This window comes from Danio rerio, chromosome 24 (genome assembly GCF_049306965.1).
Source record: "Danio rerio strain Tuebingen ecotype United States chromosome 24, GRCz12tu, whole genome shotgun sequence".
NCBI lineage: Eukaryota > Metazoa > Chordata > Actinopteri > Cypriniformes > Danionidae > Danio > Danio rerio.
Genome location: NC_133199.1, coordinates 11386468 through 11411970, shown reverse-complemented (window position 1 = coordinate 11411970; position 25503 = coordinate 11386468). Strand labels below are relative to the sequence as shown.

The window sequence follows — 25503 nt, the reverse complement described above, 5'->3', positions numbered from 1 at the left end:
AAAGACATGTACTATAGGTTAATTGGGTAAGCTAAATTGTCCGTAGCATATATGTGTGGGAATGCATGTGTATAGATGTTTTCCAGTGATGGGATGCAGCTGGAAGGGCATCTGCTGCGTAAACCATATGCTGGATAAGTTGGCAATCCATTCTGCTGTGGTGACCCCAGATTAACAAAGGGACTAAGCCAAAAAAGAATCTGTCTTAAGATTTTAACGTTATTACTTCTTTCCTAAACCGGAGATAGTGGAACATTCCTTTTGTACTGCATATGCAAATATTAAAGTCTAATGACAAATTAATCACACTGTAGCTCATGAGCTTGTTTTATCATTTGTAAATTTACTTTATTTAATTTTACATTAAGAAGGGTCCACTTAATATATTTTTCACATGCAGTTTATTTAAAAAACCCTGAATCTAGACAGAAAAATATATCTATAGAGAATGAGAGTGTTTTGAGTTTCAAAGCTCGGTCCCATTACCTGGAATTGCTTAGGGCCCCCATATCACTAAATCCGCCCCTAATCCCAAGTCACCCATAAATACTGCATGCTCCCTCACTCAGTGTCCGGCCTTGTCTCATCGAGAAGGACAAAAACGGTCAGTGTGTTCCAGTTATTTCCATGAGTACTTACCTTGTCTGCTCCTTGTCTTTCAGTGTTCTCCGTGTCTATTCCTAGTGTGCATCCACTCCATTTTACTCACGATCCTGTGATCTGTCTCATCGCCGCCATCAGTTGCCAGTACACTCCATCACGACTCTCCTTCTGAAAGACAATAGACTTTACCTATTGACATTTAATCCGTTTACTACATCTGCTACAATAAACTGTTTACTTACTCAGTCCTTGTCCACGTCCTCCTTCTGTGACTACAATATAAAAAAATAGAGGGAGGCTCAACTGAACAGAGCTGTTCACACTAAAAACAGTAAAAAGAAGATTGTTAAGAAACCTGATACACTTTAAAAGGTTAAAATGTATATATCATTTAAGAAATATTGCATTTACTTGTTGAAAGAGTGCTGACAGTCTGTGTTTCTGATGGTTGAGTTCTAGAAAATCAGTAATGAGCTGCAGGTGCTTTGTCAGTCACAGATTTGGAAAACAAAAAGGCGGGAAAATTGGCTATAGTGTGTATGAATGAGTGTGTATGGATGTTTCCCATGACTGGGTTGCAGCTGGAAATGCATCTACTGTGTAAAACATATGCTGGATAAGTTGACGGTTCATTCTGCTGTGGCGACCCTTGATGAATAAAGGGACTAAGCCGAAGGAAAAATGAATGAATAAAAAATAGCGGGAAATAATGAACTCTAAATGACCTCAATAAATATTTCAGCATAAATAGAGAACTTCTCTGCAACTCTTACATGGTCAAACATGGATGAGAGACCTGGCTTGCTTCCTGTAGTGGTGTGTTTGAGACCAGCAGGGGGCGCTCAACCTGCAGTCTGTGTTGGTCCTAACGCCCCAGTATATTGATGGGGACTCTATACTGCTCAGTGAGTGCCATCTTTTGGATGAGACATTAAACCGAGGTCCTGACTCTCTGTGGTCATTAAAAATCCCAGGATGTCCTTCAAAAAAAGTAGTGGTTTAACCCTGGCATCCTGGCCAAATTTGCAGACTGGGTTCTGTCCATCATGGCCTCCTAACCATCCCCATATCACAGCTGGCTTCATCACTCTATTTCCTCTCCACCAATCAGCTGGAGTGTTGTGTGTTCTGGCGAAATATGGCTGCCTTTGTGTGATCCAGGTGGATGCTCACACTGAGGAGATTCCTCCAACACCCCCCCCCCCCCCCAAAAAAATGTGTAAAGCGCTATATAAATGTAAGACATTATAAAAAATTATTTAAGACAATATGTTGCTAAACAAAACTATGCAACGAACCATGTTTTTTAAAGGGTACAGATGAAATTATATAAAAAATAAAACTAAAATTGCGTGTTGATTTGAGAACAGTAGATTTGCAAAAAAACAAAAAATAAATAAAAAAAGAAGTATCAAGCCCAGAGAAAATATCCAGGGACAACCTCCTATGATCCCAAGTTTCCCACACCCCCTCCAATGCCATCTGAGTCAGCAAAGACAAAATATTTGCTATTAATTGTAGTACTTCCAGATAAAACAGTTGGAAAATTCCAGGTTACAGAAACCCCTTAGTCTTTGCAGTTCCTTTTTAGATGATGACAATACAACCACCTTGACTATAAATAATCCTGTGTGACTGGAAGCCACCGTATTTCTCCTTAAACAAAATAGGAACCTTCTGGGAATATCAAAACAAAAAGTGCAGGACAATGACATATTTACAGACTAGACAAAAAGTCAGTAAGTGTTTAGAAAAGGGTTAAATGTGTACTGTTAAGGTGATGAATCACACTATTTATCTATTGGATTTTCATAAAAGAACCAAACAAGTAAAGTGTAGCTAAATAAAAATGTAATTATTCAAATGCATAAGTTAATGTGGTTTTAATGACATTAAACTGCCTCAATCGACTGTTTTAAATGACTAAACCCTGTGTTGTTTTTCAACATAAAGTAAAGTATGACTCTGTGCTCTCCATCCTTAACAAAGCCATGCGTGGTATATCACTATCTGTCTGAGCTGAAGGATAATATGTGAGGGTACTTTGCTTTAGCAGGCACATGTTTACACAGATCTCACATTTCCTGTCCCAGGTCTCCTGGATTTCCGTAGTTCCTGAGCCATTAGTTTCTGGATCCTGTAGCCATTGTAACAGGCTATTTTTCAGCACACATGGTCGCTTCTCCCTTCCTCTCTGAGAAGGGAAGAGATCCATGAGTAGACAGTATCTGAACACCCAGTAAACCTTTAAGAAGGGAGGACAGCAAGACTTGAGGTTAACATGAAAAGCACAAAACTGGAATGTAATTACAAGCGTGTGTTGCAGTAATCTTGGTGAGTATATGATGACACATGTATTATTTCTATATGTTTTTTTGATTCTGGTTACAGTTTTTTTAGCACCATTTCTTGTACAAAAAGTAATGTATAAATGTTGTTATTGATATAATCATATTCATATTATTAAAAGCATTGCCACCTCGTGAAAGTACATAAATGTATGCAGTGAATGATATAAATGACTTTAATATTAATTCTGACAAAACCTAGAATGGTTTCTATATCTAATATTTTAAAGAATTAAATTTCACCTTTAGGGTTAGGATAGTGTCAAGAAGGTATTTCAGTTGTGTCTTTACATTATAAAATGTGACAACATTAATCCAAAACGTAGACAAAATGAGCGTTTCAAATGTTATTTTGTTTTTATCTCCCCAAAAAAGCTTCAAGCTGCAGCCATGATGAGGTCATCATCCTCTCGTCTTAGTTTTTCCTCTAAGGAACCCATATGGAACAGGTAAGAAGTGCTGCTTTTAGCTAAATTTACAACCTAATGTCTAAATGTACCTAGTAAATAATGAAGAAGTTACTTCAGTTGTGTGATAAGATTCCATTTGTCAAAGCGACGTTATAAAATTACTTGAAGTAAACTAGCATGCTTTTCACCCTTTGACCTTTAGAAGGCGCACTCGTCGCATGTCTAACATACATAATGTAACTCATCACTGCAATTTATGATTTATTACAGATTAACGACTAGTAATAATACATATAGCATTTATACAGTCAGGTATCTACTGTATAAATATTAAGATAAAAATGAATGCATAGTTTGACAATGCAATAAGAGTAGACTATTTTGTCATGGTAGCCTACACTACAGCCTATCTAGTGTAAGCAGTTTTACATTTGTAAACTCATTTTGACCGACTTTTATTTATTTTATTTAAGTTGCTTTTCTAATTTAACAGGCTAAATTATTTACATAAACTATAATGGGTTTGAAGCCCATAGTATAAACTTAAATAAGCGATATATAAAATTCACTGTTTTATACCAAACTCGTGACATTTCTTCACAGTTTCTTGAAGAAAAGGCTAGCTAGGCTAGCAACATACATTTTAAATACCATTTTGCAGATACATGATGATGCCAACCGCTGGACCGCTGCCCACGGAGGCAGTATGAGTGGGCTTAGTGAGAGTAGAGGCATGCGCAGAGAGGGTGGGTGGATGAATGTAGAGCAGAGAGCGCGAGTGTGTGTGTGCGCGCGCGCGGATGTCACACTCCGCGTTGCGCATTTCACACGATCTGAACGCAGAGAGCGATCAGGCGTTTGACAAATAGCGGGCTATGAACGCATGCACTGGCACCAATGCACGGGATTATCATTTGCTAAGACACTAGCAGAGTTTCGGTCGTAAACATCACGCGAGGGGAACGTTATGTGGGCATCATTTCACGTCGCGTGCTGTAGGAATCGCAACTAAACAACTCAGATAAACTCTGAGCTGAAGTGAGGGGCGAGAGGCTGAACACCGTGCCATCCCTGTCCCCGTTTAAACGACCGAACCCCAAAATAACAGGTCGTTGAATTTTATGTTGGCATTGTCGCTTAGCGCGTGCTAGTAGTTTGTTTTGCGCGTGCTGCTGCTGCATCTCACGCACCGTTAGCTCAACATCTCCACGGCCTCGGAAGTTCATTTGTTTTTTTTCTCTCTCATTTTAATGCTATCGGTCATCTGAACGCACATTTCTATCTATTCTCTGGTCGAACCCACGCTTTAGGATGCCAGATCAAATATCGGTGTCGGAGTTTCTGTCGGAAACAACAGAGGATTACAACTCTCCCACTACATCCAGCTTCACCACCCGCTTGCAGAGCTGCAGGAATACAGTCAGCGTGTTAGAAGAGGTATGGAACTGCTTGCTTTTCTCATGCAGCGCTGCAAGGATGCACAGATACTGAAATGCATTGCATCTGTATTTATTACTACCTGTTTGCATTAGCATCTGACAATTATTTACATGGCTACTTAATACAGTGCTATACAAGTTTACAGTGGCGTTTTGCAGAAAACACTGCTCCTCTTTTTTTTATTAATGTGCGTCAGTAAATAGATATTATACAGTGCCCAGCGTATATAAGTACACCCCTCACAAATTGATCTTTTAAATTAATATTTTTGATCGGAAGTTATACAATATTATATTTGTGCAAATACATTAGATTAGTCAGTACTGAAGCCAAATCTGGAGTTTATCTAACAAAATAACAGTCCAAATACTAGTACAGCCAAATTTATTATAGAAAAATATTAGATACAAATGTAAATAAAAAGGAAAAATCAAGTGAAGCAAAAAAAAAAAAAAAAAAAGGAGAAATTTTGTAGGTTGTAATTAATTTTTGCAATATTTTGCCTGAATTTAATTGTATTGTCTTTCAATTTCTAAACATGTTTGGTAAATAAAATATTATTTGAATAAATATATATCTGTTTAATAAATCTGATTTGTTTAAGTGCATATGGACTGAGAAATTGGTACAAATATTCATTTTCAAAATGGGGTGTACTCAATTACGCTGAGCAATAAGTGCATTGCTTTTGTGGCACCTGTTTACATTTCGCTGACAGATAGCATTCTGCAACTCTCACATGGTCACTCACTGAAGCTGAGCAGGGCTGCACCTGGTCAGTACCTGGATAGGAGACCATATGGGAAAGCTAGGTTGCTGCCAGAAGTGTTGTTTTAGTGAGACCAGCAGGGGGTCCTAACGCCCCAGTATAGTGCAGGGGACTCTATACTGCTCAGTGAGCGATGTCTTTTGGATGAGACGTTAAACCGAGGTCCTGACTCTCTGTGGTCATTAAAAATCCCAGGATGTCATTCAAAAAAAAGAGTAGGGGTTTAACCCTGGCATCCTGACCAAATTTACCCACTGGCCTCTGTCCATCATGGCCTCCTAACCATTCCCATACCATGTATGTCTCATCCATCAATCACCTGGTGTGCGGTCTGGTGCAATATTTCTGCCATTGCGTCATGCAGGCTGCACACTGGTGGCAATGAGGAGACCCCCCCCCCCTCCAAAAAAAAAAATGTAAAGCGCTTTAAGTGTTTTGAATAAGGAATTATTATTATTATTATTATTATTATTATTATTATTATTATTATTATTATTATTATTATTATTATTTAATTTCAGCTGTATACCTGCATCAATTACAAATTAAACACATTAATAACATATGCTAATTACTTTCTGCCATATTATTACATGTTTCAATTGGATTTTTGCAGTGGTTAGATGTTTTGAATCTGCTTGTAGCATCTGTTTGATATTTAGCATTTTGTGCATTGCATTTTTTTGCAGTACTTTATTGATTCTTTACATTGGCAATTTGGCACCGACTAATTTGTTTTGTGTTTGCATATCAATTTACTGTATTTTGCTATCATTTTATTTACTTTGCATCAGTTTGCACTAGAACTTTCTTAAGCAGTTTGCAATGATGCCTTGTATTAGTGCATGCATACTGTTACATGGGAAAATCATCTTTGTTTGTATGACTACTTTGCATTAGTACATTGTATATCTTTCTATGTTGCATCTGTTCAGTGCATATAACATTAAAGAGGCAATGAACAACACTCTTCAGTGTGGGCAGCAGTTTTGCTCAGCCAGCTGGTTTGGTTTCTGTGTTCACTGAAGATCTGTTTGGTGTACAACTGTTATGAGCTCTGAGAATCATATTTTAGATAGATATGTATGGGATGATTTAGTGATTCATAACAACTTATGTACAAAATGGTTGATGTGAATTGATGATGAAAGAGCCATGAGTGCACGCATCCCTTTTAAATGCTTGCTGTTTACTTTAGTTTGGTTCGGCATATTCATTGTTATTTAAAACTATTCTTAAAATAACTAATTGAGCCAGTCAAAGGTTACGCTGAACACCTGCTCTGATACAAAAGGTGTTGTTCTGCCAGCTCAGCTAGAATTTTGGTGAAGCATGGTGATTTTTAAATGCTGCAAAATTTACACAACATTTAGCAGGGTATATAAGTGAAAACGCAAATCTAGACCTCTATCAAGATGTAGTACACAAGAGATTTAGCCAATATTCTTCTGCATCTTTTGTTTTATCTTATGTGGTGATTGTGGTTGTATTTGGGTAAGAATGCTAATGCTAGAAACACTGGTATAAATCCTAAGTGCTGAATTGGGTTTAATTGAAGTATCTACAATACAAGTGGAGCTCATTGTCTTCAGAAAGGATTAGACAGCATTTTTTGCTAGGTTTCCTCATTATAATGCCTGTATTTTTAAACTTTTCTTGTGTGTAACATAATTCCACAAAGCTAAAGTCAATTTAATTTTGAAAATCGGTATTGGAATCAGACATAAACAATTAAGATTGGTACATTTTAAAATTCAGCAGCATGCAGTTGTTCCACTTCTGCTGATATGTCGCAGACAGGAAGCAGTTCTCGCAATGATTTGAACATAGAGTGATGAAATATCACTTTTAAGCACCACTTCCCTTTTTAAGTAAGTAGATATGGCCATCTTCAAAAACATAAAGCCAGTAGACTCAATATGCAAGCTTTCTTTGAAATCAGAAGCAGAAGGTTGGAATGACAGATTGCAGTTTTCTAAACATTAGTTAAATAAGCCATCTAAGTCAGCTTTTTTTTCTAATAAAGGTTCACGAAACCCTTGAGTACTTTTTTTGAGATTTTAACAGATTTGTGTGTTGAGCAACAGTAAGGACAATGTTAGCACCTGTTAGCTGTAATTGTGGGGAAAACTGGATAATTTGGAGCTTTTTTCAGCTAATTTCAGCTTCCGGGTTTAAAATGATTTTTGGGGCGGGATCAAAATCGGCGACCTAGCGCAGAACTGCAAGTGCAAAGATGTCAGTTTCTTACTATTCATAGTGGAGTTTTCTTATCCTATGAGAAGAGCCTGCTTCTTAACTATTCATGACTGCATGTGCTTTCAGAAGGCAAGGCAGACCTGCCTTTGCTAAGCTGTTGGATCCTATGTTGATGATTGGGTGAGACTGCGTCTACGGACTCACGGCACACAGTATTTAGCTGTTCATGAAGGGTCCTATGTGTTTATTTCCATGATTCACAGGGTTTGTTGCATGTTTTCCCCGCAATGCTGTCAGAGCCAATACAGCAAAGCTGTGTGTGTGCAGCAGGCATTTTTGTCGGTAGAGCAGTACGAGAATTAGAGAATGGCGGACATGGTCTTTTATCAGTAGTTTGTTCATACTTAGACACATGGCCGTGGTTCTTTGATCGCCTAAATCCTCCAGAATACCAGCAGGGGTAATGGTTAAAATATACAGGGCAAGAGACCTGCTGCACTGAGTCTGCATTCAGACCTAGAGATTGAGGGAAAAGTCATCATTTTTAGTGTTTACATGCACATGAACATTATCTTTATAATAATATAACTAATTGTGGTTATGTGTATATGAAATTATGAATAACAAATGTAGCAGGACATTAAATTACTGTTTATTTCTTTGCATTTTAACTTTGTAAACTATAAAATCATGTGTCTCCTCACGGTTTGTGTCTCATTTTGTGAGCCAACTGACAACAGTTGTACGCCTCCCTCCTTCTCCCCTGCTCTGCGGGCCACGCCCACTTCTGCCCTTTGCTCGCGGAGCTCTACGCCCATTATCATGCATCTTTTGAAAAAATTTTGAGGTAGACTCTTGAACCGGAAGTGGAGGGTGTCATGGCCCTTTTAAAGGAACAGTTTTGTTTTTGCTCCCATTTATCATGAGCTGAATTCAGTTGCACTGTACACAAAAAGCCTTTTCCTCTTAAATATTGTTCACACATTTGTCTGAATGGGCTTAAAATATAATCTTATTTTTTGCAATTATTTTTGTTTTATGTGGACATGAAAGTATTGTGATACTGTGTCTGTTTGGAGAATGTTTTTTTGGTACCATTCTGGACTTTAAACATGTTGGGACCTAGGGCTGGGCGATAAAATCGGTATCTGTATTTTTTTGACTGAACACGATTGTCAATATTGATTAAAAAGTTTGGTATGAAGTTTCGATTTAAAGGCTATTTTTCTATAAAATGTGGCTCCTTAGTGTGTGCCTTGGAAGGAATATCAATAATTTAATAGAGGCCCGCAACTAGCACAACGTGCACATAGTGTGCAAGCCGCGCACACGTGATTTGTACACATTTTCCAGGTACATCTAGTTGAAAAAACATGTGAACTTTTCCGTATGCTATAAATGCCGTTAACGCACTGCGATCCATATAAGTATAACTAACCAATCTGCTTCACACTTTTTTATAAAATATAAACATTTCAGTATTAACAGCTGACTAATTACCTCACACAAATACAGCACATCCAAGCACTGCAGTGCTTTTTACTTTTCTTCATAAACGTGTCAGAGCTGGAGCAATGGTTAGTTCTTTTGTCATCCTCTGAGAAAACGGTTGATGGTAGTCTAGTTACGAGAGACATCAGGGGAGTGCGAGTGCAAAGCACATTGAAAATAGTGAAGCAAACCACGTGCTCATGCTTGTCACTTAAGGTCAGAATACCAACACATGTAAAAATGAGTGCCGTATAGCAGCAGTAAGGAGATTGTAAAAAATAATAATAATAATAATAATAATTCGTTACATTTATATAGCGCTTTTCTGGGCACTCAAAGCGCTTTACACAATGGGGGGGGGGATCTCCTCATCCACCACTAGTGTGCAGCATCCACCTGGATGACGCGACGGCAGCCATTTTGCGCCAGACCGCACACCACACACCAGCTGATTGGTGGAGAGCAGACAGAGTGATGATATGCCAATCATGATATGGGGAGGGTTAGGAGGCCATGATGGACAGAGGCCAGTGGGCAGATTTGGCCAGGATGCCGGGGTTAAACCCCTACTCTTTTTCGAAGGACATCCTGGGATTTTTAACGACCACAGAGAGTCGGGACCTCGGTTTAACGTCTCATCCGAAAGACGGATAAAAAAAATAAAAATAAATAAATAAAAAGTTTGTAAGGATATTGCCAGAATGGCTTTTTGGTTTCTTTTCTTGTGTATCCCAGCCATCTGAAAGATTTTTTTTTACCATAGGAGTAATTTAGCCATTAAACTTTGTAACATTTTATTCCTCAAGTTTAAGAGTCTCTTTAACACTTATTTTATAATAAAGAGATCAGATATTTAGTTAAATTTTTTTTTTGACTATTACAATTATTTGCCTTAGTCATGTTGGTAAATTAAAATAAAGTAATTAAATAAAAAATCCTAATATTCCTTAATGGATTGTTAAAAAAGTCAATAATTCTCGATACAGAATGATATGAAACATGATATTTTGATTTTTTTTTCTTACAATATCCCAGCCCTGCCCTATTGGCACCATAGCTGTCTATAGAGCTCTCAGATTTAACCTACAATTTTATCTGTGTAATATTTGTGTTTGGTTTGAAATGGCATGAGGTTGAGTAATTAATAACAGTATTTTCATTTTTGGGTGAACTAACATCTTTAAGAAATTTAGCATGTTTTTTGTGAAATGAGTAAATAAATGTTTACATTTTAAGTATTTAAATGTAACGCGAGTGTTTTACAACGCTTTAACTACTTAAAACTCATAAACTGTGCACAATTTCACTGTGTTTGTTTGCTGGATCAGTCTTTCACTGACATATACAACAATATCCCCTATTTCACTGAGATCGAGAGAATGAAAGTAGCCTACTCCATTTCTCTCTTTCTCTCTCTCTCTCGCTTTCGCTCTGTCTCTCTCTCTTTCTCACACACACACACACACACACACACACACACACACACACACACACACACACACACACACACACACACACACACACACACACACACACACACACACCCAGTGGCCCATTTGACCTGCTGGGGTGGCTTTTCTTCTCCTCTCGGCTGTTTTACAGCATTACGTTTGGATACAGAAACGAGCGCGTGTATGCAGAGTTTTCTCCACTGTGTCTATCATGCATCAGCTGTGAGATCGCCGCTGCCGCCTGCCGCTTATCAGTGTCACTTATCTGAAGAGCGCAGCGCGCAAGAGCCAATAGCAACCGTTTTTGTTGAGGGTGTGACCAATCAAAAAGGTGTAAGAGAACTAGACAAGGATCAGAAATTGAGCTGGATGTTTGTATTTGTTTATATTATTTGCTTAATGCTCGTTTTGTTTAAAGTTACAGTTTGTATAACTGACTGTTTGTATTAAACGAAAAAATTGTATTACAAAAAATATATAAATATAAATATATTCATACATTTTATTACAAGAACTGCTGCTGTGAAGAAAATATAAAACTGTGTATGGAAAGCATCGTCAATGCACCGAAAAATCGAATTGAACCGAATCGATGGCATGATAATCGTAACCGAACCGAACCGTGAGACTAGTGTAGGTTCACAGCTCTAATTTTAAGCTAGAACAAACAATAGGTGTCATGTTTAATGCATCGTACAAAACACATCTGAATGAATCTTGGCTTCTTTCAACATAAGGACACTAGTGAGATCAGTCAGTAACTGGCGTTACTTTTTAAAAACATATTTTCTAAACTAAACAGTAATGCATTACTTTACTATTTTCTCGAAAAAAGATTGCGTACCTTAGGTTACTTTTAATGCATTACCCCAATACCATTTGACAAAGTATAAAATGTGTATTTATTATTTATTATATATTCTTAATTAATTACATTAATGTCAGCATCAAGCAATATTTATCTTGAATACATTGTAGTCTGTCTAAGCATTCATAAAGGCAATTATATGTTCAGTGCTATAATGCATTTGGATTCTGCTGCGGTGCTTATCGGATGTCTCGAGGTGTATTGATGTGGTGTGTGTATCTATGCTGATGGAACAGATGCAGGGATTGGAGAGATTGTGCTGAAGGCTTTCAGTTTGATACTGTGCTCCATTACGCAACACACAGTCCTCACGGCTGAGTAACTTAAAGCGTTAGTTGACCCAAAAATGTAAATTCTGGCATTCTGTTTATTCACCCTGTACTTGTTGCAGACCTGTTTGTTTTTTTCTTTGATATTTTGAAAACTGGTAGTTTGTTTCCTGCTATGAAAATAAATTAATGTGTTTATTCTCAAATTATAAGATGACAAACTCTGACCACACTATTCATTCATTTACACAGACAAAGAACTTTATTTTTATTTGTGGTTTTTCTCAAGCCGATTCACAAACAACAGTGTGTACAAATCTTTAATTCAAAATCAAAACAAGTTGTTATGACTATTTTATAATTCATTTATCATTTTCTGTAGGTCAGACCTGGTCCTACATCATAACATTTACAGATACTGTGCTTCCATATAAGTATTCTTGAGCATGCTCATATGTTCTATTGAATATTATACATTTTTAATATCTGAATTCTATTGACAAACACCCTCAGAATGTAAGGGGTGATTTGATTACATTTGGTAATTTTCTTTGCTAATTAAATAGAAATGTTTATATCCGATCAGTAGATGCAAGATGCCTCAAAATATCAAGTTTTTCATTCTGAAATAGACGTGGGCCAGTTTAAGTTTCTAACGGTATAATAACCTTGAATAAAAATATAATAGTATTGTGATTACTGCTTTAGAATAAGTTATTTTTAAATGTCAGGGTAAAAAAAAAAGACTTTTACCCCATTAAACTAAATATATTTTATTACTCATTTAAGAAACATTTATAATATTTTGTAACCATAAACATGTCAGGCTAAATAATTCAAATAAATCATTGCCTTCTGCTGTCTTATTTAGTTTAAAAAACACTGATTTTTTTTGCAACACATAAAAACAAAACATTTAAAAAAAAGCTTATTTCATATACTTTAGGAATGGTATAACAGACAATTTTGTTGGTTTTAAAACCTTGAGTTTTCCAAACCTTGAAACCTGTTACTGTCCCTTATTCTGAAATCCAAATCAACTACATTTACTTTGTACTGTAAATCACTGTGTAAGATGTGCACTTGTACAGCAAGCTAACTGCAAATATTTCAATACTGATTTCTTTAGCAGCATGCTTTTTAGAGCAGAAAATAGCTTGGGCTATATTTATACTGTACCTGCCTCCCTGTAAAGATGCTATTATGCAGTTTGTTAATCTGGCCTAAAGGCAAATATTTTACTTTTCAGTAGTAAATGTTATATCACAAGAAGAATTATTATCGCAATGCTCAACAACAGTATTGCATGTTGCTTTTGCCCCAGTTTCGTACAGCCACTGTATCATTATTAGTTAATACAACTATATTACATGCATTTGGTGATTTATAATCAAAAAGACCTAGAAGCTACACTGTCTGATTTGTAAATAACCATTTTCCAATCAGGAAATAGAATACATTCATGATAACCTATTTGGATAAATAACACTTGACTGTGTACAGTCAGCATGGTTAATTAAATGTTGGCTCTCAAAAGCCAGTAATTGATCTTTATTCCAAATTCTGTTATTCATATTTTGATTATTTATTATGTAGATAAAATACAGAGTTGGTTTCTGTTTAAAAAGGGGACATTTTTTACAAAACAAGATTTTACATAGTGTTTAAACAACACTGATGTGTGTCCACAGTATGATAACAACCAATCCACTCTTATGATATGATTGGTAAGCATCTGCTATACAGTATCAGCATAGTAAATGTATCTTATCTATGTATATGTACATAGATAAGTATAACTAAATTTGAATCATTTAATATTAGTGATTGATTTCCCATTTTCTATTGTATGCTGTTATAATTTAAATAAAAAAAGCAAATATAAATTAGCATTTTGTTTCCCATCAGTTGACATTTACAAACTTGGTTGATGTTAATATTAGGTGTCTTTGACATGGCCTTTTGTGTCTGTTAATTTACAACATATAAAATATATGTATGACCGCTATTTTTCTATACATTCACTTTCAATATGAGATTTAAAATACATGCAAATAATTAACGCTGTGCAGCTCCACATAGGCATGTCATTTGCATTTGAATAATCACACACACAAAGGCAGTGTTTTTTTTGCTTAAAACCCAAACATGGTCTTCTACAGCAGGGGTTGCCAAATTTTTTAGCCCGCGACCCCCAAAATAACATTGTCAGTAACTCGCGACCCCCATTTTTCAAGGTGGTTATACTGTAAATATGTAAACGTTGCAGACACAACTATAGGCATACAAAAACATAAGCATATGACAACACAAAAATGCAACAGTCTATTAACCATATAATGTTTTTTATAGTCATTTATTGATTTAATTACATTTTAATATAAAAATTAAAGTCGGATGGCTGATTTTATTTGTATGTTGTTGTTTCTTTAACGCAAGTATTAACTATCTTCTGTGTATTATGAATAAAATATGGTAATTTTAATAGTTTAATAAAATTTATTTGAGTTTTGAAAATCACCAGGCGACCCCTTGTCATTGTCCCGTGACCCCCCCAGGGGGTCCCGACCATTACTTTGAGAACCACTGTTCTACAGCATGGTACAATAAATAAATACACCTATGAAAACTGACATAATAAAGTAGGTCCTCTTTTAATATACCAGGTTTACCTGAAAAAAAAAAATAAGTATAACATCTGTGAATGAATTCGACCAAAATAATGAAAAAGTGGTTGTGAGAGTGTAGGATTATGTAGGCTAGATCTGGCATGCAGAGATTCACATGTCATCTAGAGTAAATCTGGATTTCCAGCATCATTCTACCCACATTTTGGTGTAAAGTATTACATTATGTCCTAATGTTTCAACCAGAGCAGACAGACTTGCAGTCAAATGACTCACAGCCTCTTATGAGATATAAACACATACGCACTCGGTCAGGTCACATGACGTTCATTTCATGTTGTGGGGGTGCAAAGCGACCGGATACTAATTGACACAGACAGTGCTGCACTGCAGGAAGCCTCTCGGCTTCACGCCATCTTTGTCCCATTCCATCAAGTGTCAAAAGGTTACAGCAAAAGACAACAGCTGGATTAGTGAATTGCATGAACTGCATTTCCTGTCTCCACAGCTAGACCATCACAGTAAATTACACACAAGGCTATAGCCAATGAGAGCGTCTCACTCAACTTCACTCTCCCGTCTTTCTCACTCACTGGGATGTTTTGTCTTCTTTTCTAAAATGTAAACATAGCTGTTTTCTCCAGTCAGCGTGAGTGGAAAAATATTCGTGTAAGTTCATTTCAGTCCAAACTAATGTTAACCCACTGACATCTGCTGCACACCCTGTGCTAGCAAAAGTCAGCACAACACATCTGTTGCTAATGCGAAACATAGGTTGGCCAAAAAGGTATTGGATAGACCTTGAGATCAGAGAGACTTGGATAGACCTTGAGATAGACCTTGAGATTGAATAGACCTTGAGATCAGAGAGACTTCTACATAGTCTATCAAAAATCAATCAAAATTGAAGAGTATTAAATTTAGTTACCGTTATAGAGCATTTTTGAGGGATGTAAACAATAGCAATCATTTCCATAGTTTCTGAGAATCCAAAAAATACACATTGATAAATAATTTTATGGCAACTTTTTAAATATAAAGTTATGATTGAGTTGCCTCTTGTTACAGTTATGAAATAGTTTGACAACTAGCAGGTAGGGTTGTCATGATATCATAAATTTAGGACACGATATACCAGCTGAAGTATCATGATACCAAGTAGTATCACGATACTGTATTAATTCATAACTACAAAGTAAATACGAAATAAAGCAAATTGTCGCAAATACTATATTTTATAAATTATAATACTTCAATTTAATTCATAATCCCCTAATCTATTATTTGAACAGATATTCTGTTTTTGTACTGTGGCTGTTTTGTTGTTATTGGAATTAAAATAAATAAATAAGAAATCCTGTTATTTTGGTTTTTCTCATCTATTGTACTTTTTTCTTCACCTTTATCAGGTAAAAATCCAAAGTAATTACACTGTAGTTGGTTGTTGTTTTAAGGAGATTGTCACTATGCTAGCAGGAAAGGTTTATGGTCCAATGACGTCACCACATTGAAATGGTCTGTATTGTTTTTAGCATTTTTTTTGTACCATTTAAACTAAGGGTGTCACAATCCTCCAAATGCTTGATAATATTTTAACTAAAGTTCACCAACTACAAAATAAATTTTATCACATCATTTTCTGCTGGGCTCCAGGACATGTCGGACTTTCAGGCGATGAGCGAGCTGATGCAGCTGCTAAAGATGCTTTGAAGCAAGTAGTGAACAAATGCCAAATCCCTCCGTCAGAGATGAAACCTTTTATAAACGCTTACATTTTGAACAAGTGGCAAAAGGAATGGGATGCATTAGAAAACAATAAATTACATGAAATCCAACCTGAAATTTCAAACAGAATTTTAAGACATTTTAACAATCGATTTGATCAAGTAGTTTTTACCAGATGTCGTATTGGGCATACGAGATTGACTCACGCCTTTTTACTTAAAGATGAAGACCCCACTCAATGTTTTTCCCGCAAAACTCCTCTTACTGTAAAACACATTTTACTGGACTGTCCTGCTTTTACTGATTCCAGAAGACTTTTTTATGAAATGAACTCTTTTAAGGACATTTTTAACAAAGTGAATCCAGAAAAGATTTTAGAATTTTTATCATGTATTAACACAAAAAATCTTATTTAATTTATGTTTTATTTTGTTTGTTGATTTTTAAATTGTATATTTATTGTTGAAAGATTCCTGCCATGAAAATAGCATTGGTTGCTGACATGGCATTAAATAAAAAATACATTACATTACATCCAAATCCTTGATTCGATTACATTTTCGATTCTAAAGTCACGGTTCAATTCGATTTTCGATTGTTTATAATTAATTAATTAATAACAAATTAATTATTTTCATCTTACTGTTTAAACTACCTGACCTGCATGGTCTTTGTTATAAATAAAGGCAAGTTACACACATAATTGCCAACTGTCAATCACTTTTTCTGCGGGACTCGTGAATAGGCAGTGATCTGTGTCGTTATAATGGCGTCTGTAAAAAAGGTGCACAACCAACAGGAACCAGCCAACAGTATCTGAGATGTTCGCTAAAATGACTGAGTACAAGTGAGTGAAAGATTGAAGCAGTCTACTGACCCGCTGACTGCCTGAACCCGCTGTCTCGAGCGCATGACTGTGTGTGCGTCTGTGTCTGTGTGTGTGAATGAGTGTGGATGTGGATCGTTGTTGTTCTAAAATGCCGTTTAAAAACAAAGACCTATTAGTGTAAACAGGGCCTGAGTGTGTATTTTTCGCGAGCGGATTTGCAACGGCGGCGGGGCGGAGGATCACAATGCGCCCATCTTCTATTGGCCCAACCCTAATACATACATAGCAGAGATTGCAAACTGTGTTTTGTCAACATAACTCACTGGAAATCCAAAATACTTCCACACCGGCGACTTCATTGAAAGAGGAGAGGTTTAAGTTCTGTCGACAGGTCTTCTGTGTCTACAGTTTAACAAGGATTTCAACAAGCGTTTTTTTTTCCTGCTTGGCAAGCCAAGCTGACGTGACATGGGGGCGTGGCAGCATCGACAGTTCTATTTTTTGATTTGATAATCGAAATTGAGCATAAATTTAAAATCGAAATAGTGACATCCTTCATTTTAACTATAATACTTCACTTTTAACTATAGAGCTAGCTATTTATTTAAAAGCTAATTGTTAGGGTATTGTTAACTAGTATATGGTATTTGTATATGAAATATAATCTGAACAATATGGCAGGCAATTTGATCATACTGTATTTAAGTGCTAAACAAATCAATTTCACAATTTTCAGTTCTAGATAATCATATATAATTATAATCTTTAGATTATAATGGTTTTAGAAATATATTTTACACGAATTTGTTAATGCAATGCTGAGCATTTGGACTTAGGTGTTGAGTGTATATATGTATATATATATACACACACACACAGTATATATGTATACACACACACACACACACATATATATATATAAATATAAATATTAAATACAGTAATGTATACAATTCAGCGACCCAGTCTGCAGAAAGTTGATCCTGTATGTTTTATTTAAATTTACAAGTGAATGATGTATTGTAAATGAGTATGCTACATTTTAAAATTAATACCTACCTATCTCTATCTTTTACAGTACGTGCATACATAAATATTGAGTAAATTTAAATTTTACATATTTTTAGGCAAATTCTCTGAGTTCATTCATTCATTGATTTTCTTGTCGGCTTAGTTCCTTTATTAATCCGGGGTCGCCACAGCGGAATGAACTGCCTACAGCGGAATGAACCGTTTTTACGCAGCGGATGCCCTTCCGGCCGCAACCCATCTCTGGGAAACATCCACAAACATTTAAATTTACACACACACACACACACTCATACACTACAGACAATTTAGCCTACCCAATTCGCCTGTACCGCATGTCTTTTGACTGTGGGGGAAACTGGAGCACCCGGAGGAAACCCACGCGAAGGCAGGGAGAACATGCAAACTCCACACAGAAACACCAACTGAGCCAAGGTTCGAACCAGCGACCCAGCGACCTTCTTGCTGTGAGGCGAATTTGCTACCCACTGCGCCACTGCCTCGCCCGATCTCTGAGTTCAGCATAACTTAATTTGAACTTAATGAGTTGGCCTATAAGGAGGATGTAATTTGAGAGCTGGTATAGCAATACACCAGAAATAGCTATGTATTGTTTTGGCTTACTATCTGTATGATGGCTACCTGCCTATTTTCAGTGCTGTAGGTTTGAAAATTCCTCATACTTTCTCTTGAAACAGGTTGGGTTGTATTACATTCTCAGAGAACAGTCATTCAGGTTTTTTTGTGCCCAATTATTATGTTGTGAGCATGTTTCATTTAACGTTCGTTTCGCCTTACGAAACGTGGTGCTTTTACAGTGATATCATGCTCACGTGTAATGGATCACATCAGAGTTTGCATCACCACAGTTGCCCTGTCGTCTTGCAGCTTGTGTGTATTAAACATTCTCAATTGGATTAAACCCCTGTTTACGTTTACAGTATATTGTTGTCCTCTCTCAGGCCATCGGTTTTGTTTACACGTGCCACGGGCAGCATTTTTTCCTCTTAATGAGGAAAAGTCCACTTCACGAATCACCTCTCTGGCTGGTTGCCTCTTAGCCCTGTGGGCCATGGCCTAAACGAAAACCATCTGTTGGATTCGGGGTGCCGCCATGTGCATGGGGCGGTGGTGACTGACTATAGCTGCCCTGGAATTTGAGCATGGAAGGCCTAGATTACATGACGTGCTCTTTTTTTTCTCCCTAAAAGAAAAGCTCCGGCAAGGCGTGATATGTTTCTGTCTCGAACAATAAGCCAGACCTGAGGGATTTATTTAGCCCATTTAAGGAATTCATTCTCAACACAATGTGAAATTAAATGTATTCTTTAGCGGTCAGTGTAGATTTGGGTGTAATGTTAGCTGTGCTTCAACCCAGCAGATGTTTGTGCCTTGTGGCTGCAATTGATGGCCTCTGACCCTATAAAGACCAGGCAGAATTCCGACTTTTGTGTTTATAGAAAGAGCTCATCACTTTGTGAGTTATGGGATTGACTGTTGGAGGCTTTATAGTTGTTTGTTGTTGTTGTCAGGGCTCGACAATAAGGACTGCCCGATGGCTGGGCCCCAGTGTTTGAGACGCTCTGTTCAGTAAACGGTGTCATTACTGACCCGATCTGCCTTGTCACGAAAGTTTAATTTGGCTGCGATTGTTTGTCAATTGCAAATACAGTCTTAGAGTACTTTCACACCTAGACATTTGTTTCAGATACTATCACGTTTAGTGTGGCTCGTTTGGCATATGTGAATTCCACAGTCATGATTGGATCCGCGCCAAATTAATCTGTCCGAGATCGCCTGAATGAGGTGGTCTCGGCTTGATTAAAATGAACTCTGTAGCAGATCGATTGTAGTGAGAAAGCTAAATGATTTAACGTAGGGAATCAGGCTGTATTACTAGTGTATTATGGTCGTGGAATAGCCATATATACGGCTATATGAAGAGTGAATTGTGAGTAGGGCGAGATGTCATTCCTAACAGCAAATGTCCAATACGAAAGTGAAAGCATGCTGAAATACTACAGAGAGCTGTTTATCCATTAAGAACAATAACAGAAATTACCATCTGATAATTTTTCCATATTTTAATCTGATGTTTTATATTAGGCCTGTTGTTTTGTTAAAGAGCCCATATTATACATGAAATAGGGTCATATCTTGGTTGTAAGGGTCTCCAACAACAGTCTAATATGCATGCAAGGTCAAAAAACACTTTCATGGTCTTATAATCTGCATTTATTTTTACCTAATTATTCCAGCGACTCATGTATGAATCGTCCAGTGATTCATTTGTTCCCAAACCCCTCCTTAGTGCGAAGCTAATCTGCGCTGATTGGACCGATAACAGTCTGTTGCGAATGGTCGACTGCCTTCAGTCAGAGAGTGAAATGCCCAACAGCTAATCAGCAATATAAAAGTAATCACAGTTCATACATGCTCAATAGTGTAGGCGTGGGTTTTAGCTGCCAGTGGGTCAATGTAAATACAGTCAATGGACTTGAAAATACAGACGACTAACTATTTTATTGAGCAAAAACTCCAAAAACTGTCGAGGAGATCTCCTAGCTTGTCTCACTCTACTCTTTTCACAGACACACACACAAACACACATATTGCCCTCATCCTTGCGCGCGCGCACACACAAACACACACACATACCTCCGGACGACAGCGCATGCAAATCTCCAGGGTTTGCGCGTGCACGTGAATAACTTGGTTTCGTTCGTACGTCATGGCGAAACACCTAATGACTCGGTATCAAGGCGACTTGGTTGAAGCACTATGAGTCGACTCTTTTTTTAGATGAATCAACTGTTTTAAACACTGTACTCTTACAGATTTAAGCCTTAGCTGGAAACTTCACTTCAATTAGACCTGTGTTACACACTACATGGAGGGGAATTTTCAAAAACCCATAATATGGGCTCTTTAATTTCTGCATTAACACATCAAAAGAAAGATCAACATTGATCTGCTTCATGACTGCAGTCTTCATCTGTTATTTCTCTCAATAATGTGTGTGTGTGTGTGTGTGTGTGTATGTGTGTGTGTGTGTGTTTAAAGTTCCTTATCACAACAAAACCAACGTATACTATGTGTTGTTTGTTCATGTGCTGTCATTTTTTTGATGATTAATACAACAACCTCCACTACAATGCGGGATTCGCAAAATATGCATTTGATTGTGTTTGTAACTTGTAATCCCCCTGTGTGGCTTGTAATCTCTTATCCATGATAGATATGTGCTTGTACTGTATCTCTTTTTTATAGGGGGTTTCCTTTATTAGAATAGGATAGTGGAGGTTACAGATAGGAAAGTATTGGGAGCAGGGAGTGCAAGTGTCGACAAAAGACTTGGAGCTGGGATTTGAGCTTGGGTCATCATGAGCAGCATGGACATGTTGGCGCAATTAATCACTTGGCTTTTGGCACAGATTTGTACTGTTTCTCTAATGTTAAATCTTTATGGGGCTATTCACATATCGCCTCTAAAAAACGTGAGGCGTGCTTCTTCCTTTACCGATTTAAATGCGTTTCTGAGAACGTGAATCCCTGCCGTTTGTTGTTGCTATGGCCATCCCCAGCTGTTCCTTACACGCATAATGTGTACAATTTTCGAAACAATTCAACTTTTGCCACTGTGTGGATTAATACTGAATGTGTGTCGTTATAATTAAGAATAGATCGTTATGCTGATGTTTAACTGCATTTCTTTAATGCACTCCTGCATTGGGCTCACACGTACAGTTGATGTCAGAATTATTTGGCCCCTTTGAATTTTTTTAAATGTTTCCCAAATAGGGCTGCACGATTAATCGAAAAAAGATCACAATCTCGATTCAAACCTACACACCGATCTTAATTCAGCGTTTTTCTACGATTCAGCCAATTATATTTTTAAGGTCAGGAAAGAAGCAAGGCAGTCACTTGCAGAAGTATAAATGCACGACAACACGCAAGGTATGCGCCGTGGGTCATGCCGGTCACTCGATGCAGAAGTACAAATCAGGCTATAGTGTAAGTTGGCATGTACTTTCAAAGTTTCTTATAGTCAGTTAAATGCCTGTTGAAGGAGCAGTATCAACAGATAGTAAGCAGACAGTCTACTAATACTCAAATGGACTGTCAAAATAAAGTGTTAATATAATTTCTGACCAGTCATTAACTAAATGGATCAAATTCAAATCAGATAGCAGCATTAACAACATAGATGCAGCATGCTGTAGTAGCCTATCTCTGAAAATAGAGGAAAAATAACAGAAAAATTTAGCAATTTACAAAATCAATGGGTTTTTGGGAGAGTAGGCCATAAACAAATCAATGTAAATTCTTTAGAGTTTTAAATAATGTCTTGCACACATCTGTCTGAGATATTTTTTATTAATCATGGAGTCCGCCTTGTATACTTGTGCTGATGTTTTACTGGAACACAAGTGAAGCCAAATACATATAGTTAATATTGTAAAATAATAATAAATAAATAAAATGATGTGTTCAGTTGATGTAACCTAGTTAAATGCATGTAGTGCAGGATTTGGAGCTCGGATTTATTTCCATTTTGCAGAGACATATTTATGTGGGCAAATGTAAATAGAGCCATTTTAACAAATAGCTTTTTTATTATAGAAAATGTGACCAGGTTTAAACAGTCCCATGGTTTCACTGGACAGATTGGTTGATGAAATATTTCTAAATTCTGTCTTGGCCAAACTCTGTATTCTGAAAATTGATTTCCTTTATTGGGTATTCAGTTGATACCTAGTGTGAATTTTGGGCCCTGAAGCAAAACCAGTCAACAACCACAAACTGAACTGTCATATGCACAAAAAGTTTAAAGTGTGTTAAGTTTTGAATATTTCTATTAGCATTCTTTTTTCGCATTATATCTCATGCAGCTGTGACACTTGTCTCCTGTATAGTGGTGGCAAAACCGAACTTCAGCAGTTTAACAATATTTTTCTTTCTGACATTGCTCAGAAATGCAGTTACTCTCTCTCTTTCTTGGGACAGCTGTCTCTTTTTTCAGCAAAGTCATTCTCCAGTGTGTTGACAGAGTAAATTATGCAGAGGTACAGAGTGAATATTTAATGGTGTAACCTGAGGGCTGGAACAGACTCACATGGGAACCATCAGCACCAACACTGCATCAGTCACTTCCATGCTCTTTCACACTGTATGATGACTTAGGAAAAGGATTTTAGAGTATATCACAGAAAAATATTACACATTAAATAGTAGGTAGTGGTGTAACGGATAACAAATCTCAAGATTCAGTTTGCACTATGGTTTTTGAGTCAGATCAGAAAAAAGGGAGGGGACAAATGTAATTTGCTTTCCATTTATACAAAGATATTTCTGCAAAAACCATAGGTTTTAACAACCAGAACTTACAACATGTATAAAAAAAAAAAAAAAAAAAGCAAGAAAGAAGCTGAAAAAAGGAAAATATTCAAAACGAAAAATGATCTTTGCTACTGTTGCTGATAATGCTTAACATAGAAATCTAACATCTTGTTCAACATGTCAGATTTATTTTTTAATTAGTGACTCACCAATTCTACGGTGGCCGGGAAGTGCAAAACAACATTACAAAGTTTGAAACACTTTTACAAAGCTCGAGGCAAATTTACATTTTGAAAAACATTTTTACCTATCATCAGACATGATTACATAGGAAAAACTATTTTACAAAGGACGAAACAAATGTACATTTTAGAAAACAAATTAACAAGACGCAAAACACTTTTACAAATCCCGAAACAAATTTACAATTACAGATTCCCTACGGAAAGGGAATGTACCACACCCCGGAAGTGACGTAGAATGTACCACACACCGGTAGTGAACTGGAATGTAACACACACACTAGAAAATATCAATAATATCAGCTCGTGTGTGACTTTGTAGACAGGTTTCCACAAGTCTACAGCTATAAAAATCATGGTTCGACTAACTGGGATAAAACATATTAGAGCTATTCTGAGAAAATATCAGCGTGAGAGTGCATAGAAACATGTAAATGCAAGTACATGGAAACAATTGAAGCACAGTTGGATAAGTCGGTTGTTACTCGTGCAGAACCTTTTGACTTGGGTTCGAATCCCGTTGATGACATGTCAATTATAATTATTTCTTTAGATTAATTTTGGTTTATGCTGTTCTGCCACACAAATTTTAAATAAACAATGTTTACACTGACACCAAGTAATAAGAATCTTTATTTGGTATTGGCATGTTACTGTGAAAAAGTGACGAATCTGCCAATCTGCAAACGTGAATAGTTTGCACATCTGAAAAGGTGCCTCAGTTAACACGGACACCAGTTAAACCATAACACAGGCTTCCTTCAGTCTACTGTTAAGAGTCCTCAAGCAGAGGTTTACACCGTGTAGACTTGACATCATGTTCACAATTACAGCGTACGAGTGGATCTCGTAAAAATATTGAACACATTGATGCAGCATGTCTGGTGTTTCCGTCTGCTCCGCGTCCTTTATAAACTCTAAACACCGACCACACGCAAAGCAGAACCGTGTTAAGCTGCTCATGTGTTTGCCACAAAACGGGCAAAACAACCCTCGACTGCTGTCCATGTTCGGTCACCATAAACTTTGTTTACGCCATGTACTCCACAGCGCGAATTTACCGCGCTCACCAGCAACAACAACAACTTTCCCCGCGTCTCTACCGGTGTGTGGTACATTCTACGTCACTTCCGGGGTGTGGTACATTCCCTTTCCGTAGGGAATCTGTAATTGTAAATTTGTTTCGGGATTTGTAAAAGTGTTTTGCGTCTTGTTAATTTGTTTTCTAAAATGTAAATATGTTTCGTCCTTTGTAAAATTGTTTTTCCTATGTAATTGTGTCTGATGATAGGTTAAAATGTTTAATTTGTAAATTTGTAAAAGTGTTTCAAACTTTGTAATGTTGTTTTGCACTTCCCGGCCACCGTACAATTCACTAATAAAACATTGTTATATTATCGGTGTATCATTTTAAAAAACCTATTCAGTGACATAATTTTGATGGCTGTTTGTCGCCAACCATTGGTTACACAATGTAATTGCTACAACATTTACCAGCGTCTAGTTCCATTAAACAATGATTTTAACCTTTACCATAAACATCAGTGTTTATATATGAAATATAAACTGTTCTCCCAGTACTTCTGTATAATTTGAATGTTTGTAACTAACTGAAAAAGTGTAAAAACTGAATCTCACTCGATCAAACACAGATTTAAATGCAGCGCTTCCAAGGACTAATAAACATATGCAAATCATTATCATTTATGTTGTGTGAGTTGTTTTTAATGTTTAACTGTGGAGCTTTACACTGAATGCATTAATGCATGCTAAACAGTGACCAAAAACACCTTTACTTAATAACCTAAGAAAGCATTTAGGGAGGTCAAAATCCTTTCTTACACGTGATTTAAATAACGT

General features: G+C 36.8%; 1 protein-coding gene across 14 annotated transcripts in view; it reads left to right on the top strand.

Annotated features, from left to right (window-relative positions):
• Positions 1-2826: 2826 nt before the first annotated feature.
• The window catches only part of asap1b (ArfGAP with SH3 domain, ankyrin repeat and PH domain 1b), a 150128-nt gene continuing 127451 nt past the window's right edge, over positions 2827-25503 (top strand). For 13 of the 14 annotated variants that reach the window (XR_012399723.1, XR_012399721.1, XR_012399724.1 and 10 more), the window contains exons 1-3: positions 2827-2937; positions 3327-3400; positions 4672-4798. Coding sequence is in view for 10 of the 14 variants with exons in the window: in XM_003201277.7 (XP_003201325.2) it covers positions 3342-3400; positions 4672-4798 (186 nt within the window). In the remaining 4 variants the exon portion in view is untranslated. Of the gene's footprint in view, positions 2938-3326; positions 3401-4147; positions 4799-25503 lie in introns of those variants that run through there. The other variant, XM_073941606.1, reaches the window with a different exon arrangement.